The sequence below is a fragment of the Pteropus medius genome, unplaced genomic scaffold (assembly GCF_902729225.1).
Source record: "Pteropus medius unplaced genomic scaffold, Ma_sr-lr_union100, whole genome shotgun sequence".
In the NCBI taxonomy this organism is placed as follows: domain Eukaryota; kingdom Metazoa; phylum Chordata; class Mammalia; order Chiroptera; family Pteropodidae; genus Pteropus; species Pteropus medius.
The window spans coordinates 7656073-7675666 of NW_024349799.1; the positions used below are offsets into that span (position 1 = coordinate 7656073).

Here is a 19594-nt window from a genome sequence, read left to right on the forward strand (position 1 = left end):
AACTCTACAAACAACATGCTCATACTGAATTACAGCTGCCTCATGCTACACATTTTGAAAAGTAGGTTAAAATGAAGCACTTGGCAACAATCTGGCACACATTTGTCTGAAATCCATATTCAAGACAGAGCAAAAGCACAGCCAAGAATAGCGGTGGAGGGTCTATTCCCAAGGGTCTAGGCTAGACATTAGTCCAGGGTATTTTAAAGCTATCCATACGCTGATTGTCAATTCTCAGGCCATGAGAAATGCAACCGGGAATGGAAAATACCGATAGGTTCTTCACTAGAGAGGCGGGAGCTTGGAGCTGTCTAAGCATTCTGCAAAGAACATCTGCATGAGGTGATCACGCACAGCCTTTCCAGTGTGTTCTCAGCACCCAGACACCAACCTTCATTGTTATACAACATGGATAAACCGTGGCAGCCACATGTACCAAACAAGGGAGCAGGGCGGTAGAATGTTTCACAGTGCCCCACTCTCGAAACTGGAACAGATCTTATTGGCTTGGGGAAAGATTATCTGTTAGAAGCTGAAGGTAAACATTAGACGTATACAAGCTGCATGCATACATATAATGTCTCTCATGAGTTCATTATGGCTGGCTGACACTGTATTTCAACATCCAAGTAATGAGAGACTTTAAAATAGACTTTCATTCCAGTTAAAGTTTTCAATAAATGTTTTTTTTATTGTTATTTATAACCTGTCCCAGGAAAAAATAATAAGTATAACATGAAAAGCCAACTGAGAGTGACCCTGTAGCACCAGCAGTGAGGCAGCTTAATATCACTGGGATTTGCATCCTATCAAGCTATTCATGCTGAGGCTGGGACCCTGGTGCTAATTTCTAGTAAATTTCACGCTTGATGTCTCCCTGTTGTGGGTCATTGCCGGTTCGTCTAAATAAACTGCTTCCAAATGGCTCTTCCATCTAAATATTCAGCCAGTTTTTATAATTTAATTTTGCATTATGCTGAATAGCCTTCCGGCCAGATAGAGCTCATTGGAAAAAAAGCACCAATACCATCTTGACATGCTTTTATTTATTTATTTATATTTTTACTGCTCGAATTAGACCTCCTAGGCCGACTAGTAAAGAGTTTTTTTTTTCCCCTCCACTAATGTCAATTTTCAGCATAGCAAGAGCTGTCTCTAATCTTTTCCTACTCATTACACACAATTTTGGAGTCATTTTACCCACAGTGCAGTCGGCTCCTGGCTGTGTGTTTGTGTGCACTGAGGGATGGCATAATTGTTTATTTTCCCTCCCTGCATAATCCCCACCCAGTATTGAAATCAAAACTGCAAACATCTCCCCAAGGGATATGGAATGACTCTCAGCTTAGGTCCCTTTACATGAGATAATATGTAGAAAACATCCTGACCTGTATGTAAATATGAAGGCAATGCTCTTCCCCCTCCTACTTTCATACCAATCTCTATTTTCCCTAAAGCTTTTTTTTTTTTTTTTTTTGGCTTAAGTGATGTATAAAGGAATGCAGCAGCACCAAAATTCAGAAGACAGAGCTGACCCTGGTCTGTATCAGGCCAATAACTCATTTTTGACAAGGGGCAGCAAGGGGGAGGGGGAAAGGGAGAGTTATCGTTTAATGGGTACAGATTTTATATTGCAGATGATGAAAAATTGGGTATATCTAGTGATGTTTACACATTGTGAATGTATTTAATGCCACTGAATAGCATACTTACGAATGGTTAAAATGATAAACACTTATGTATATTTTGCCACAATAAACATAACTGATTTCTGAGATCTTGAAGTTTCTCTTGTCACAATAACTAAGGACAACCCCAAAGCAGAGGGGAGGTGGATTAATAATAACTTTCTCAGAAAACTAGATACTCTATTCCAGGAATATTCTAGATCTGGTCTGGTCCTGAGCTCTAAAAATCAGCCGACTGTGCTACACGAAGTCAGACAGATTTGTGTTCCTCTCCCAAATCTGTCATTTTTAGCTACATGATCTTGGGAAATTTATTTAACCTAAGTCTCAATTTATGTAAATTGCAGATAATAATATAACCTACCCCTCAGAGGTGCTGCTTGTGATGATTATGTAAGATAATGCATGTAAAATGGTTAGCACAGTTTCCGGTGAAAAGAGCTCAATGAATCTTAATTGTTGTTGTTCTTATTGTTACAGGGCTAGCAGCCAATCTGGGCCTGAGCCAAAAAATGTAGCAGAATTGAAGCTTTTCCCACAAGAGGAACATGACAAATTTTTGAACTCTGAACTCGTTAGACAAAATATCCAGACTGATTTACTCCTAAGTAATGTCAGGAAGTACGAATTCTCAATACTCCCCAGACCCCAAGAGATGTAACTAAGGAATAATAGCATTGCATTCTCTCTTAAGCCTTAATGTAAATTAAGGAATTTGGGATCAAGTGAAATCGGATGTTAAATGAACCTCATGTATATAAATGAAAGGGGCTCCAGGCTGCCCCCATCCCAAAATTTAATGTAGTATCGCCTTCTTCTGAACACTGTGGTATTTCACTTATACTTTATACATCATGGCTTTATCATCTTTCTCAAGACATTTTTTTTGACTCCTTGAGGCAATGTGTTTCTGACTTATTTTGTTTTGTCTGCAGTAGCTAGCACAAGTCCTTGCACATAGGAACTCAATAAAAATGTGTAGAATTGACTTGTTTAACCTTAACTCTCTATATCTCATGGTATTTCCACTGATTTATTATTTTGGTCAAAAAACAATTCATGTTGATGGTCTAAGAAAGTATACAAACATTATTTGCATGTATAGTCCAAGTCTCCCCCAAGAAAAGTGTAAAATGTAGTAGTTCTCTAGCAAATACGGTCAAAGAGAAACTTTTCACCTAAAAAAGCAAAAACTCACCCTAGTCTACATTTTGCCAGGAAGGCCTGGCCATACAGGGCTTTTCCTAGCCAGGTAAGGTAAAGTCGTAGGCATAAGGCTCTAACCTCTCTCCACACATAGTTGACCATCTCTAAAAGGGTAACTTCCAACATTTTCTCCCTCGGAGCAAGAGATGCGCCTGCCCCAAGGTATTTCTGGGTGCCCTATTGAGAGTTCATTCTTTCACATTTCATATGCCCTTATATCTGATCACTCTATTCATCCCAGCAGTATCAACCCCTCCCACCTTCCATTCCTCTAATCCATTCTACTACTTCAGATCCCTGAGTGTCCCAGCCAACCCTGCCCGCGAATGAAGTTGACACCCATCAGCATACTCATTCCCTCTTGATATGTAGCCTCTGGCCTCAGCATGGCCATGAATTTCTGGCCATTGGACAGAGAACTTCATTACTCTAAGAGGCAGAGTGTATTTCCTTTGGCATTCCCTGAACTGTCCGCAGTGGCTCTGCACACAGTGGATTCTCAGTATTTGGTGACACTGGCTGCCTAATCACTAAGCAATTCCCACAGCACAGAGCAGAGCCTTTATAATAGTGGTCTAATATGCTGGAGCCACGGCCCAGGGCTGTCGCTGGATAATAATAAAATATATCTCTAATTATCACAAAGAACAGCCTCTGGTATGGAATTTATTCGTTTTCTTCTGGTAAAGGCTAATTTCAGTATCTATCTTGGTCACTGCGGAGTGTTAAAGAGTAACATCAACAAAAACTATGCCTAGAAAAGAGGGACAGAGACTAGCACAATATCTTTCCCCAGTACCATCAGAACAGTCCATCATTCACCTGTGAAAGCTAATCCACAACAGCAGTCCACCTAGATAACACTAGCAGATTGTTCTGATATTTCGTATGGAATTGTAAAACATTGAATTTTCCCATTCAAGTTGCAACTCAGAAGATATGTCAGAGAGAGCATAATCCCCCAAAGGCCTAGGGTGGTGGACATCCATAGGTTCTGCCAAACATAAACCCTCCTCCCCCATTGCAGGGTCAGGGGAATCAGCTATGCCCTCCAGCCCAGAGCAGGCCAATCACCTTTCATCCCACCAGAGAAACCTCTCCAGTTAGCAAAGACCATCAGAGGCAGCCCTTCACGGTTGAAGTCCTTGATAGCCTGAGAGGTCTTAAATGCAGAGTCTGGGAACCAAACCTGGCCAGCCTGCTGGATGATCTATTGGGGAAAATGAAAGAGAAAGACACAATTAACAACACTGTTTTGGGGGGGGAATCTCTCAGAGATGAACAAAGTTTGATTGATTAAAAAGTCAAAATTAGACAAACAAAAACTGTTGTTCATCATAAAGCTGTCTTTTGAAGTATATATAAAAAAGATCTTTGACTTTTTTAAACATTCCTCTTTTTAAGTCCTGATTACACTGCCACTCATAGAAGAGGGAAACCGTACTGCTTCTAATGGAAGAAGGCAGTCTCAGGATCGCTGTTCTAGGCTTCTCAAGGGCAACTTAAGTGACTCGACTACATTCCTCTCAGAACAGACAGTTGTACATAGATCCAAGTCCTCTCATCTCTATGCTCAGTGTGGCTTTTCCTGTTCTTTGGTTAATCAAGACACTTGATGTGACCTTGCAGAATAACCTCCTCCCTAGTCTGCTCCTCCTCTCATTTTCTGGATCTTGTCAGGATGTGAAAATGTTATTCATCCTTTTAAAAAGCATGGGCTGTGGTGTTCACATTTTGGCAGACTTCATTATTAATTCTAGTGTAGCTCTTCCATGTGTGTGCTCAGAGAATCTGGGACCAAAGAGCCCTCAGCATCATGTCAGCTGCCTTTCTTAAGACTACATCTTCAACAAAAGTAGATTGTTTTCTAGCATCAACAAGACAACTGTAAAGGCCTATTTTTCAGGCTTGTGGTCCACTTAGAGTCACCTTAAAAGTGAGCTTATGATGGTCTGAAATTTAGCTTGTGGTCCACTTAGAGTCACCTTAAAAGTGAGCATATGATGGTCTGAAATCATTAAAGGCTGCTGACTGCCCCTCTCTCTAAAACTGGTAGTTTGCCGTGTTCCCAATATATCCACAGGCTCTGCAGAAGGCAAACATAGCTCCAAGCACAGGCATACAGGGTACCTGAGGTGACCTACCTTGGCTTCAGAATCCAGGTTTGCGGGATCAGCTGGGATACTTAGTTCCACTGTTCGGGTTTCTACAGCAACTACTCCCACAGGTATTCCTCCCAGCCTGATAAAAAATGAGCCACATAAGAATCCAATGTATGTCAACATTATAGCTAGTCATTTACTTTCCAATCTCACATCAAAATATTGGGGAGAAAAACTGGAAACAAATACAGAGAGTGGGGAAATCTGGCTCTTTAGAGGTAAAATGTGAGACTTTACAGATTTGGTGAATATGGTAAATTGTTGTAAATATGGTGGGGAACTACCCTCAGAATCACCCCTATTTCTCACTATAGTATAAATTCAAATCAAGGGTTGTATTAGGGGAGGCTCTGCATTTAGATTCAATAGCCTAGCCTGTATTACGTGCACATGCACACACACACACACTTTTATCTCTGTGGTTGCCAAATGGATTTTCTCAGCTCACTATAAAGCATCTCTTTGGTGATGATGGAGGGAAATGGTTTGAAAGGTAGCAGGAACCTGAAACTTTCAGGAACTGTTTTAATGCTGGCACTGTTAGAATAGAGCTGTAGTTTTCTATGGAATACTAAAACATTGCTCCAGATAAGATGTGAAGGTACAGTAGGTCTTACCACTGGGTGTGTGGAGAGGGAGCTTGATGATGAAAAATATGTGCCAAGTGTAAGGAGGTATTTAAACAAGCCCTTAACTTTCTCTTACAATGGAAAAGAGCAATGGGACGGGGATAACTTTCAATAGTAATCTTGGTGAAACAGGTGATCTATATTGGAGGTATATATTTAATTTCCAAGCTATGTCAATTTAAAACACTGTTCAGGAGCTCAAAGCCTCTGCATTTATACTCCATGATATGCTCCCAACTTGGTCCTCAGAAAGATTTCCTGGTAAAAATCAGTAAGAAATAGAAACAGACAGAGGGAAAGGGAGAGACAGAGGGAGAAGGAGAGATCGAGGGGGAGAGGAGAGGAGAAAAGAGAAGAGAATGCTGCAAGGTACAGAGTGAGTCCCTACTCTGGAAAATGTAATTCAATCTTCACTTTCTCAGCTGCATTCCTTAGGGTTGGGGCTGGGACGGGTTATAGTCTCTCATTCCCTCATAGCATCTCCATAACAAACTTTTCCATGAAGGATGGTCTTTGGTTGTTACACTGGCTACTGGAAATGGATTCTTGTTATCACAAGAGGCCTGACAGGGGCCTGAGTGGGGACCACCCACCCCCTTGTCACTTGCCCACACTGAATCAGAATCAAAAGCCCTCTAGACGACCAGACAATGAGCAGGAGGTACACAGGGGGGCTTAGAAATATTTCTGTTCGCAATGATTAACAATCCAACTGGAAACTGGTAATTGCAAAAGCCACCCTAAATCGGTAACTTGTAACTTATATATTAGGGCCCATGTGACCTAATAAAGAACATCTTTATCCGAGTATTACAGTTATTTATTGAACTTGAAAACAGCTCAGAACAACTTCTGTTTTCTATTATACTTCATATAAATTTTATCAGGCTAGCACTTGAAGATGCTACATCTTGTTTTATAGTGTGTCCCTGGACAAGGTGCCATGGAATAATAAAAGACAATTTACAGCCAATAGCACACATATTCCAAACATACATACCAAAGATGAGTTTTGGCAGCACTTACAGTAACAATCCCAGAAGAATACATTTATATTTATTTCTCGAAATGCCATTGCTTTTGAAAGAAGCTAGTTCCATTTGTGTTTTATATACTTGTGAGCATGTGTATGTGTTTGGAGTGAGAAGCCCAGAACTCATCAGATGGAAAGAAAGGAAGAAGTCAGAGTGAGTGTCGCAATAAACAATGGCAGAGCTAACCAAAGGCAAGCTTGACTGATCTTGCTCACAGACAATCCCTATTCTTCTAGTCATAAGTGTAAAGTATTATTCTCTTGTTTCCCATGGGAGGATCTAAAAGACCTTAACAAAGGTTTGGCTTTCTGAGGCTTAAAATCTGTCATCTTTTTTTACAGACAGGAGAACTGAAGCTGACTAGATAAGACAAATTTTCAAAAAAGTTAGTTTGGGTGTGATGTGAGGTCTCGCTGTAACAAACCGATAGGTCGTGGGTAAAAGGGCTCTCTCTATCACAACCCTCACCTCTACCTCCCTAGTGGGAATTTTAACAGGCACAAAAATAATTCTCACGAGGACCCAGAAGCCTGGGGTGAGGAAGAAGACCTGAGACTCGAGAGAAAATGAGAGTTAGTCCTTGTGGGTTTCAGTCTGGGCTAACTCCAGGCCTAACTCTTATTCAGAGTTACAGTGGAAGATTCTATCTGTGGGATTTGCCCTCTGATGGCTCCTTGTCACTGGCAGCATGAGGCGTGCTGACCTGCTGTACTGAGAGAACCACAAAGCCTAGAATTATTTTCAAGGCTAGAATCTAAATCTCAACCCAATGTGGCATGTTTGAGAATCTTGAGCAGGTGCCACTTTTCACCAAGATAAGGAAAACTGATTGCCCCCGAGAGGAAGGTGAGCTCCAGATGTGGATCCCTGGGGCGGCATGTCTCCGCAGTGCAGAATGAGATTAAGATCAGCCTTGGCAGGTGCTCGTTATGGCGAGCGCTACAGATTATTTCGTGCAGAGCTTGCTGTTGAGTGAAGCACTTCTTAGAGTGGGTATTAAAATTTAATAGAAACTTCAATTTCCCACTTGAAAAATATAGGTATCCCAGCAACCTATTCTAGCTTATTTTACTCACTCCTGTTAGAGGTAAAAAAAAAAAAAAAATTTAAATTCAAATCTGGTGATAAGCCAATATAGTGCATTTGTCACTTAAATGATCTCGATGCCATGAAGGAACTTCTCTCAAGTAATGTAAAGAGATGAGAGTGATTCACTTGTTACTTATTCCTGAAAGAAAATGATCTTAGGGGAGAAGGGGGTCATTGGTGGGTCTGGCTACTTACAACCCCCAAAGAGCTTTTCTTTCAGCATTATAAAAAGGAAATATTGTCAAAACCAGACTTCAGATTAAACGTATCATTGGAGTGACACACTAAATGCCTACTGGGAACCAGCACTTCGGTTGTGCTGCATGACCATAATCCAATATTCTTAGAAAGTTGAGATGAAGAGAGCATTATTGTTAAGAACCTATATAATCATGGCCCTTTCCTTTCTTGTTTTCAGTTGTGAAGAAAAAGAGTTCCCAGGACAAAAGAGCTCTTACCTGGCTCTGCCAACCACCACAGTCTGTGCCCAGGGTTGCATGATTTCTGAGAAAGACCCATAGTCAAAAAATCCACTCAACCACTGACCTTTCTGGGCTACAGAAGGAAAGGAAAGAAAACAAAGAGAGAATAAAGATAGTCAATCCATTGAAAATGCACTCGAACTGGCAAATTTAAGGTTGGATTTAAGGGATTATTTTGGGGAGTTTGTTGTGTTTTTAACCATATTATAATAGATGGAAGCATTAGACAGCTGAATGTTCATCTGCCTTCAGACATCATCTCCTATTTCATTTGCTAGGCCACATAAAAAGATTTATTTATCAGCAAAAGCATCATTTATTGTTAAACGATGGGGTTCAGCTAGCAAAGAGCATTGCTTTTAAATAAATAACTTAGCTTTTTTCAAAACACTGCAAACATTTGTCAAAAAGCAGCCAAGTCATTAAAGATGTTTTCAGAATATCTATTTCTATCTTAAACTCAGCTTACTATTTTGTTTGACTTCACTGACTTTCTTTTAATGAAAAGCTAAATGAAAAGCGTTAATGATCAGATGAGAACCCAAATTTAGGGAAAAGGGATTCAGCTTTTCTGCTAAAAAAGCAACAAGCTATACATCCACTTTATTTACAAATGACAAAGTATAATCTTTCTACAAGAAAGGGCCATGCTTACATACTCATGACGAATAGTGAAGGTATAATGGTTCAGATGCACACACTTAATGTCATTAACCTCCCTTGCATATAGAATTTCCTTCACTGGCAACACACAAAACTTTCAACATCTTAGTTTAAGAAAAAAACTTCTTTGTTCCACAGGTATCCATGTTTGACCAAGGCCACATAAAAGCTTCTACAAATAACTGTTTCCTAGCTTGCCCTCTCAGCTCATGGTTTCTCAGCGATTCTTCTAATTTGAACATAGCCCTCCACTCCCTAAAAACCTAAGTCTAAAAACCAATTAAAAGTGGAGATCTGAGCAAGCTAACCTCTGCTGACTTAAACAGGATGGAGAGTGTTTTATCAAGACTAAACTTGTAATTACTGTGTTCTACATTCCTTGCCTCTATGGCCCCAGTATAAAATGTGATCATCCATTTCAAAATTATCTCTCTATCGTGAGCCCAAAGCTGATCGTTTAGATTCTGGTCTCGTGTTGGGCGTCAGTTTGAAGAATATCACAGCACTATCTCCTCTAATAAATGACTTTAACTTTTCACCTAGAAGATATCTGCTTTAACTTATCACAGGGAATCATCTGCTTTCTTTAACGTTTCCACTAAATTAAAATCTGAAGTCACTCGATTTGGGAGCGAATGTTAGCAGCACATAGACAGGAGGATGAATTACTAGGGAGTCAATGAAAAAATATTATCCAAAAAACAGAAAACTTAGTTTATCACAAATTCCATTTTATTCTGTAGATCTCATTAATAATGGCCAAGATAATGCATGCGCGCTCTCTCTCTCTCTCTCTCACTCTCTCTCTCTCACACACGCACACACACACAAATCTGTTCACCCATGAAAGAAGACTTAAATTTTGATGATAGTTCTAAACCAAACTTCTGACTGCATCAGGATACTGAAATTTTAACTTATATGCTTAGATCATTTTATGATTCTTACTTCAATAACAATGACTTAAACTACAGAATTACTTTCAAAATGGAAATATTTTCTTCTTTAAAAACCTCTTGTCTTATATGTCGATTGGGTGGGGTATGGCTACTGCATGTGGGTTTTATGGCTCCCAAAGAACAGGTCATGTTCAGTTCAGATGCAGAACTCAGAAGCCAGCTAAGATGGCTCCCCACAATTCCTAGGCAAACATTCACTGGATCTTGTTTTGAGTTATCCCAGAAAAGTCCTGGATTTTATCTCGGGCTCATAGTTCTTATCATAATAATGGCATAAAAATGAGAGGTACGGAGAAGGTTACTATGGTGATTTTTCTGGCTATGTAAGAAAAACTATTTAGTTTTATTAAGATTAATAAGAAAAGGCATTGATAACAACAAGTAAAATTTTAAATTAAAATCAACCTTCCTCAGGTGATTTTTCTACGCTATCTATAGTTAGGCTTCAGATTAAGTCTCAGCTCCTAAGTAATAGCTGTGTGACCTTGCACAAATTACTTAACTTCTCTCAGTTTGTAAAACAGTGATCTCTTTCTATCTCTGAGAGGTAGTAAGCCTAAATAAGATCATGTATATGGGAAGTGTTTTACAGTCCCACCTGGCTTAGGGTGGTGCTTGTAAAGGTATGTTAAGTTTTCCTTATGAAGACCTCTTTCTCTTTCAACAAAATCAGTGACTCTTAAATTTAATTATCTTCTGCATTCCATTCTCTTCTTTAAGATACAGCCATTCTTTGAAATAGTTGCAATAAACATGCAAAAAAGGACACTTTCTCAAAAAAACCCCTGAAAAAGTAGGTTCAAAATGTAGCTGGAGATTTGGAACTTTACAAAAGAACCTCCTAATAAGTAAAGTTTGTGAAAACAGCCAATGGACCAACAAATGAGAATGCACATTTGCCTTATATGGAATAACCTCTTTTTTTTTTTTTTTAGAAGTGAAATCAGCCCCAAGATGGGGATATGTTAGATAAACATGGAGGATGGGCTTGTTCTTGCTCTATATATTTATAAAATTAAAGTTCTGGACAGTGTCTTCATGAATAAATGATCTCCAAAGTGACCTTACATTATAACTAAAAGCAAGTGCCAATACTGTGACCAATATAAGAAGGGCACTTGCAGGGCAGGGGCAAGGAGGGAGGCGGGAGGAGAGGGAGGAGGCTCAGCAGGAGATTGCTAAGCAAAGTGTAGTCACACTCTACACTGAGGGGGGTCTCAAAGACCTTTTCTAAAACTGATCTGATTAATCTCTGTTTATACAAACCAGATGGTCAAAGATTCTGGTTCTATAGTTCTATGACTTTATGGCTTATATTTAACTGTTTTAAAGTCTTTGAGCCCATTAAATAATAAGTGCTTTAACAGAAAAAACAGAAGAAATGTATCAGTGACTGCTCTGCTTATGATTCAATGGCTGATTTGTAAATGTCATTTCATTATTTTTCATATGTTGTTGAAGGATTTTTCTCATTTCTAGGTACTTTAGTAGCTGTTTTCTTTGTCACATGCTATTGTGCAGGAATTGGTTAGTAACTAAAAAAGGCTGAAAGCTTGAGAGCCAGGGTACCACAGGATCGTCAAGCATATACATACTTGGGTGAGGACGGCCTGCTAGCATCCATCGGGGATCATATGGGGCCTTTGTGGGAACAAACTCGATGATTCTATCTATAGGATCCTTGGAGTTCAGGATAGGAACTGAACTGTTTACATTCTGAAAGGAGATTAGGAGGGAAAGGGCACAATAATCAGTAAACAGCAGTCCTGTATGCCAACTGTGCAACAACCGCTACTAAGACAGCAGAGCCCACATACGGAATTACACCCATTAGTCCCGATCATAAGCTAGAAGCATAGCAATTGTGTGCTGAGCCCTGAAGAACAGGCACAAGTTTCAAGTCTCATGTAGGAGCCTGGCACAAAGTGGAGCCTTCTGATTCTTGATTTCAGTGTGCCCAGGTTTCTGGGAAGCTCTCCAGAGGGATGGGAGGCTATTACAAAGGAGAAAACTCACAATGAGGAGAAAGCCTTAATATGCTGGGATCTGAGCCCTGATATACCATGAAGGCTTCTGTGGCTGGAAAATATCAGAAAGGGACTTACCCAATGAAATCCAAAGACATTTTAAAAGTAGAAGAAAAAAGATGGCTTTAAGGAAAAAAAAAATCAACAGCTTTCAGAGGAATATTTCCTAAAAAATTCCTGCACCATATGGTCTCAAGCACAGAGACAGTAAGCTGTGGTGAAGGGCCTGGGTCCTGTGGGCTTAGTCAGTGCTGGGTAGGAAGGGCTCACCTTGGGCATGTAAGACAGCCAGTGCAGGATAGTGAAAACCCCTTCAAAGTCATCACAAACGGTGCTGTGAGTCACCCCATTGTTGTGCATGATCTGGATGCCCCCGAGCTGGTTGTTAGAGGTGTACACTTCCCTTCCAAGGACCTGGAGAATGAGAAAAGACATTCATCTAGATGGAAACCAAGGCAAAGTCTATTTTGTAATCCTCACTAAAATGAGTTTTTTTTCTCCACAAGACAGAGATTCCAGCTTCCGTGAGTTGTTCTCAGGGATGATCTGGACCTTTGTCATAAAAAGAAAACGTAGGAAACAAAAAAGGTATTTAAACAATCACATATGCTGTTGCAATTTAAAAACCAGCAAGCCCCTCCCGCCCAGCTACCATTGATAGGCAAAGCATACTTTGACTGAGTGAAACCATGGTGGGTAAGGCAGGGACCCTGAGAAACTGGCTACCTCATATCATCTGCGGGCCTGGCAGAGTTGCTGCATATATACACAAAAGAGATAATGTGCCTGTCTTTGGACAATCTTTAGTGACAAGTCTCAGTTAAAGAAACACTGAGGTTTGAGTTCTTTGTGTTTTTTTTGTTGTTGTTTTTTTTTTAAAGATTACTTTTCCCCTTTATTTGATTTTTAAAGCTGGTGCCCACACATAAGCCCTAAGGCTAGCAAAATCCCAAAGCAACTTATGATACAGACACAAACCCCTGAGTCTAAAGTCTTCTTTGTGTGCTGGGTGCAGGGCGGTGATTTATACCCAAGCCTGTCTCTCCTCCCTCAGGAAGGTTCCAGAGAATTCAGGGCCTCAATCCCTGGGTATCCCTGGAGGAATTTAACCCCTGTGAGGTTGAAGGGCACCTGCAATTGGAAACCAGTTTCCTCTAAAAAAGAAAAAAGAAAGACAAAATATTTGTAGACTTGGAAATTGTAGGGTTTCTTTTTCTCCTGAAGATTAGTTAATAATTTCTTTCAGAGAAGGAGGTTTTCTGACCCAGCAGATGGAAGCCGGGCAGCCTGGTCACTGACTACTACTGCAAACTGCTGAGTGTGTGGTAATTGCCAGGCATCTCGGGTAGCCCTGGAGAGCTCTAAACTGTTGTAGAGCACTTACTGTATTTTGCCTTTCCTTTTCCCTCTCCCTTCCTCCTTCAGAAAATAACTACAACACACAATTTCTTCTTTACTAACTTTTATTCATTTACAGTCTCTGGAGAAAACCTAATAAACAAAAGACCAGCAAATTCCACCTGTATCTTCCCATTTTGTCCCTTCTTGTTAGAAGCTTTAAGAGGTTCCCTTGTATGCTCGGTTACCCCCTACCTCAAGACCCTCCAAAGGCTGGGGAAGTTGGTGACAAAGTAATCACCTCAGTGTGACCTAGCTGGCCTTGGTTCCATTTTACTTCAGCTAGGAAGGATGGAAGAATAAGAAAAGCAAAATTGCTCTCACATTGCTGCTTTGCTTGATAAGGAAGTACAGAGAACAAGCCTTTGCAGGCAGCCCTGAGCTGAGCAACACGCTGGCAGCTCCTTTGAAGGAGCCCTAAGAACAGGGGAGACCATGTCTGACCACTGGGTTCCCATCCTCCTCTCAGTCTGTCTTTAATCTCAGCCCAGGCACTGCGGCTCTTTTCTCATTCTCCTGCTGTCTCTTTCTATTTGCCCTCTCTCTGACTGATACACTGATCTCTCGGTCACTCGGCTTTCTGCTCCACTGAGTCCATATTACTAATAACACCTCCGCCACGGCCAGTTTACCTCATGAAGGCAGGAGCACATCATTACAAAATAAACTCATAACTTTGACATTCTAGCAAATACACGCCGTTTGTTATTTTTATGGCTTTAGTCTTTCTAACAGGCAGAGGGCATTACATACCTGTTTCATTTATATTTTAAAATGTGTGCACACATGCACACTTGTGCATGTATCAGGAAACAAAACAGAACAACAACAACAAAAAAACAAATATCCAAAGCAATCAGTCGATGGGGGACCCTGGTGGAGGCTGAACAACTCTGTCACTCAGGGAGGCCATGCTCTGATCTGGCTCCGGTTTTATGGATGTCATAAACCTGATGGCCCACAACTGGTCCTTCTGGGACAGAATGCTTCTCCGCCAGAAGTCATTCAGTGTGATCAGCAGTATTTTTAATTATTAAAATAAAATAGGAAAGGGGGAAAAGAAATAAAAAGGAGACACTGTGCTGACCCTGAATATCTGATATTCATAGTCTATGTCAGGAACCAATAACTTGCTGCCTGGAAGAGAGAGCCCGGGCCATTTTCTACTCAAAATCACTATTTTCTGTCCTATGAAACACTGTCTCCAGTGTTTGGCAATGTCCAACCACTTAACCTCACATCTCTCCAAAATTAGTAATGGACCGGTGAAGAACCAAAGCAGACCAAGAGAGCTGTCCGTGATTAAATACACCCTCCTTGGATGTCTTTGCCCCCTCTTTTCAAAGAAGACACTATCCAGAACTGGGTTATTCTCAGAGGCTCTGCCACTTGCCCATTCCACCCCATATTCTTACAAACTAATGGGAGACAAACTTGGAAGGAACAAGAATTTAATAACTTGGTTTGTCTTCCTTTTACAAGTGGAAACTCAAGTTCTGATGTGTTGTTCTGAAAAGGCAGCAGTATTTCTATATTTCCTCTCCTCTGGGTTCAGAAAGAAACCTAACCAGGGCTTACCACAACCAAGAACATTATTTCTGAGCTAAAGAATGTTTGTCAAGTGGGAAAATTTATTTAATTTGAGAATTAAAGAGAAAAAGTATAGGACAGACTAACAGAGTATCCAAATGGCTCTGATAAGCCTTATCTTTGGAGGTGAGGGTTTGGGAGGGGAAAGACACACAGAAATGAAATGTGCTTCACTAACCACAAATGCTAACAATCATAGCTACTTAACAATCGGTGAAGAGAAAGCACTACCCTCCAGCTCATCTTCAATGAGTGTATGTTTGGGGCATGCACCAGCAGAATGAGGGCGCACACAATAGCTCCTGATTTATAGGGGTCGTTGCTGACTCAAGTGGTTTTAATGATTTTAGAATACTTCACAACAAAAGCTCCAAAGAAGCAGAACCTGGGCTAGGACAAAATCTATTCTAACTCTGAAATGATCATGCTGGAACAGTTACGTGAACACTGATTAGCATCTGGGAAGACAAAGAAAAGAGCCCGTGTAGAACCACTATTTTATTCTTCAATGTGTACCGATCTTCTAGAGAAAAATCTGGGGTAAACGACTCTCATCACCAATAATATTTTCATGAAGAAGGTGAGCTTCATTTATTAGTTTTTTTCAACTTTGACATATACATTTCTATATTAAGTCAAGTTGCTTGCCATATTCCATTTCCCAAATTATTCCTCTCATATTTTCTACAGCATGACACAAACCTTTAATTTATCTGCCCAACAAGCATCAGTAACCATTTAAACACAGGAGCCATTCAAACAGAGGTGACTCTCTTAAGGCCCCACTTTGCTGCTCCCTGCGTCTAAGTAGAGCAGTACCATGAACTATTAGGAACAGGCACCATCTCAGAGCCCCCTGCTGAAGAGTGCCCATGCCAACAAAACTGAATAAGGGCTGAGTCTGAGAGGAAAGAGGATCTTCATCCACTATCAATATTAAACTTAAGCCTCATCCAACGCTTCATTCATTGTGGCTGGCAGACTTGAGAATTAAGGGCACCTCATAAAAGCCAGTGATTAGCAGAGACACAATTGTTAAAGGCTCCACTGAAGATGCTACATAGCCTTTCGAAATTTTGAGGTACATAAGTACAAATGAATGCAGTCACACATACATACATACTAAGGCCTCTGCTGCTCTTGCTGCTTATCTAGAGACACTGCAGACAGCTCAGGTTTACCACAGCTGACAGGCAATGAAAACAGCCTAATATACCGCTTGCTCTCTCCCTTAAATCCCTTTTTGGAGATCAAGATAAACACATTCTTCCTTTCCCCAGTGCTCTCGACGTTTGACTGAAGTGGCAGAGCATTGTGAGGTTTTGTGCAAATGAAATCACTATGTAATACTGAATGAGTATAGTATTTACTTGTCAGGATATTTGTCAGCACAGGCGTTGAGATTTCCAAGTTTTGTAGATGCAACTTAGCTCAATTTTTAAAAAATTGCTTTTGTCCTAATATACACATTATGTTGGGAACCTTCAGACTTATAGGCAAATATTTGCAATCGTGTGCTGAGGATGTGAAAAATAATGATGCATATCAATGGAATAAAAAATGAAATCTACCACTGCTTTCCCCACTTTATCCAATCTTTCTCCCGTTAAACAATCTTTGGTAGGTCAGGGCAATCGTCTATTTAAAGAAGCAGGAAGTACAAAATTCGTCCTGCATCTAAGAATTAAGCTATACAAGCTGGGTCCTTCCTGCAATTCTCCTTCTCATTAGGACATTTTGATTCACAAGAAGATTTGAGGAGGGTTTTTGTAAATTTCCCAAGCAACTGTCATCACTGGACTTCATCCATGATTCTAGATATTAAAGTCACTCTGGGATGTGTCAGGTTGTTGATAAAGGTTTGGCTAAGGAAGAGAGAGAGAGAGAGATAAGAAAATAAGTGGGAACAGGGAAAAACTGGTAAAATGGAAACAAAAGAAAGGAGGAAGAATGAGCGCGAGGAAAAGGGAGGGGGAGAAAAGAGGCCAAGGAAGAAAAAAGTACAATAGCTCATCTACTCATGCTGCTAACACCCTCCTCCCTGATCTGAGAGGGCTACATTTTTAAAAGCTGACAAGTAATTCAATCTCCAATTAACAATTTTAAGTGGTGCAGCACATATTACTGTGCAAATGTTTCTCCAGGAATATATCCAAGGGTGAATGGAATTAAATCTCAAGGGAGACAGGACCAGTGTCCGTGTGACCAAGAATATTTGGGGGTTCCTAATACACAGACTCAGGGCTACAACTTTCCCCCTTTTTGCCATTGTTGTCACTGGCAAACTGGAGTGCTGGTTGGCAGCTGGTGGGCTAGGATTGGAGGAAGAGAAAGGGTACAGTGACAGTGCTGGCACGGGATGGGAAAGCCTCTGACTTGAGCCACAGTGGATTCAAGACCATCCACTGTAAGACCAAAAGTCTCTCTATAAACGGCAAAGTTAGAAAGTAATTGGGTTTGCTGACGGATAAAGTGGAGTAAAGGGACTGTGTTACCTGTGGCAGAAAAATATATTTAGCCAAAAAGAGACTGAGATATAGGTGAGAAATAACACCAAAAGACCTCTGTTTACTGAAGGATAGGGAGAACAGAGGAATGAGTTAGATGGCAGAAGGATGATAAGGATTTGAAGGGGGACTGGGTGAGGAAAAGAGCCTCATTTTTAATGTAATGGTGGGTAGAGAAGAGCCACATGACAGTCTGTCAAATACATGAGAAAAGGGATAGGCTTCTGGAGCAAAATCTAAGTGCCAGAAGAAACCGCTCATTTCAGGGATCCATCAACTGCTCATTTAGCTACGGACTTGAGTGTACTGATAATAAGTTACTTCCAAATCTGGAAACTTTGTAAGAGTCTGGTTTATTGAACTATAATTTACATACAGTAAAATCATCCATTTTTAGGTGCACAATTCTATGAATTTGACAAACACATATAACCACCACCACAATCACCTCAGAAGTTTTCACCCCTCAAAGTTCCTTCTCCTTTGTAATTGATTTCCTTCTCCCACACATAACAACTACTGATCTGCTAACAGTTTTGCCTTTTCTAGAATGTTATATAAATGGAGTCATATAGTACGTAGCCTCCTAAGTCTAGCTTTTCAGTTAGCATAATGCATCTGAGATTCATTCATGCCGACACAGGTATGAGTAGTTCCTTTTTATTGCAGAGTAGTATTCCCTTTTATAGAAATACCACAACTTGTTCATGTATTTCCCTGCTGGTGGACATTTGGGTGATTTCCAGGTTTTTTTTTTTTTGGCAATTTATGCATAAAAGCTACGCGCAGACATTCATGTACAGGTTTTTGTGTGGATATATTTTAATTTCTCTTTGGTAAAATACTCGTTTTCTTAAGCAAAACGAGTGGTTTGATTTTCCTCCCTTTTTTGCTTTCCCCAGTAAAGACACTGGGTTTTGTTGTATGAAGTATAATGGACACACGATCTGTTAGTTTCAGGTGTACATAGTGGTTTGACATTTATATACGTTACAAAATGACCACCACAATGAGTCTGGTTTCCCTCTGTCACCAAAGTTAATATAATATTATTGACTATATTCCCCATGCTTTACGTTCTATCCCCATGACTTATTTTATAACTGACAGTTTATACATCTTGAACCCCTTCACTCTGGCAACAGGCAGTCTGCAGTCTGTTTTCTGTATCTATGAGTCTAGTTTTGTTTTGTTTTTTAGATTCCACATAAAAGTGAAATCATATAGTATTTGTCTTTCTCTGTCTGACTTATTTCACTTAGCATAATACCCTCAAGGTCCAACCTTGTTGCAAATGGCAAGATCTCATTCTTTTTAATGGCTCAGTAATAATGAATTGTATACATGTTCCACATGTTCTTTATTCATCCATCAACAGACACGTAGGCTGTTTCCATATCTTGGCTATAGTAAATAATGCTGCAATGAATATAGAGGGGGATATATCTTTTCAAATTAGTGTTTTCATTTTCTTTGCATAAATACTCAGAAATGGGTTTGCTGGATCATATGGTAGTTTTAAGTTTTTGAGGAACCTCCATACTGTTTTCCATAGTGGCTGCACCGATTTATATTTCTATCAACAGTGCACAAGGATACCGTTTTCTCTACATCCTTGCCAACACTTGTTATTTGTGTCTTCTTGATAATAGCCATTCTCTTGTCTTTTTGGTTACTGCTATTCTGACAGATATGAAAGTGATATCTCATGGTGGTTTTTATTTGCATTTTCCTGATTAGTGATGTTGCATAACTTTTCATGTGACTGTTGGCCATCTGTATGTCTTTGGAAAATGTCTGTTCAGGTTCTCTGTCCATTTTTTAATTGAATTTTTTCTGTCATTGAGTTGTATGAGTTCTTTATATATTTTTGATATTAACCCCTTATCAGATATGATTTGCAAATATCTTCTTCCATTCAGTACGTTGCCTTTTCATTTTGTTGATGGTTTCCTTTGCTGTGCAAAAGCTTTTGAGTTTAATGTAGTCCCACTTATTTTTGCTTTTGTTGCCCTTGCCTGTGGAATTAGATCTAAAATAATATCAATAAGACCAATGTCAATAAGCTTAATGCCTATGTTTTCTTGTAAGAGTTTTATGGTTTCGGGTCTTACATTTAAGTCTTTAATCCATTTTGAGTTTATTCTTGGATATGGTGTA

General features: G+C 40.0%; 1 protein-coding gene across 1 annotated transcript in view; it reads right to left on the reverse strand.

Annotated features, from left to right (window-relative positions):
- The window catches only part of ACACA (acetyl-CoA carboxylase alpha), a 244652-nt gene that overhangs the window by 27147 nt on the left and 197911 nt on the right, over window positions 1-19594 (reverse strand). The window contains exons 45-49 of the mRNA XM_039886513.1: window positions 12210-12353; window positions 11508-11628; window positions 8267-8363; window positions 5039-5135; window positions 3969-4104 (exon numbers count right to left, since the gene is read on the reverse strand). Of these exons, the coding sequence (XP_039742447.1) occupies window positions 3969-4104; window positions 5039-5135; window positions 8267-8363; window positions 11508-11628; window positions 12210-12353 (595 nt within the window). The remainder of the gene's footprint in view (window positions 1-3968; window positions 4105-5038; window positions 5136-8266; window positions 8364-11507; window positions 11629-12209; window positions 12354-19594) is intronic.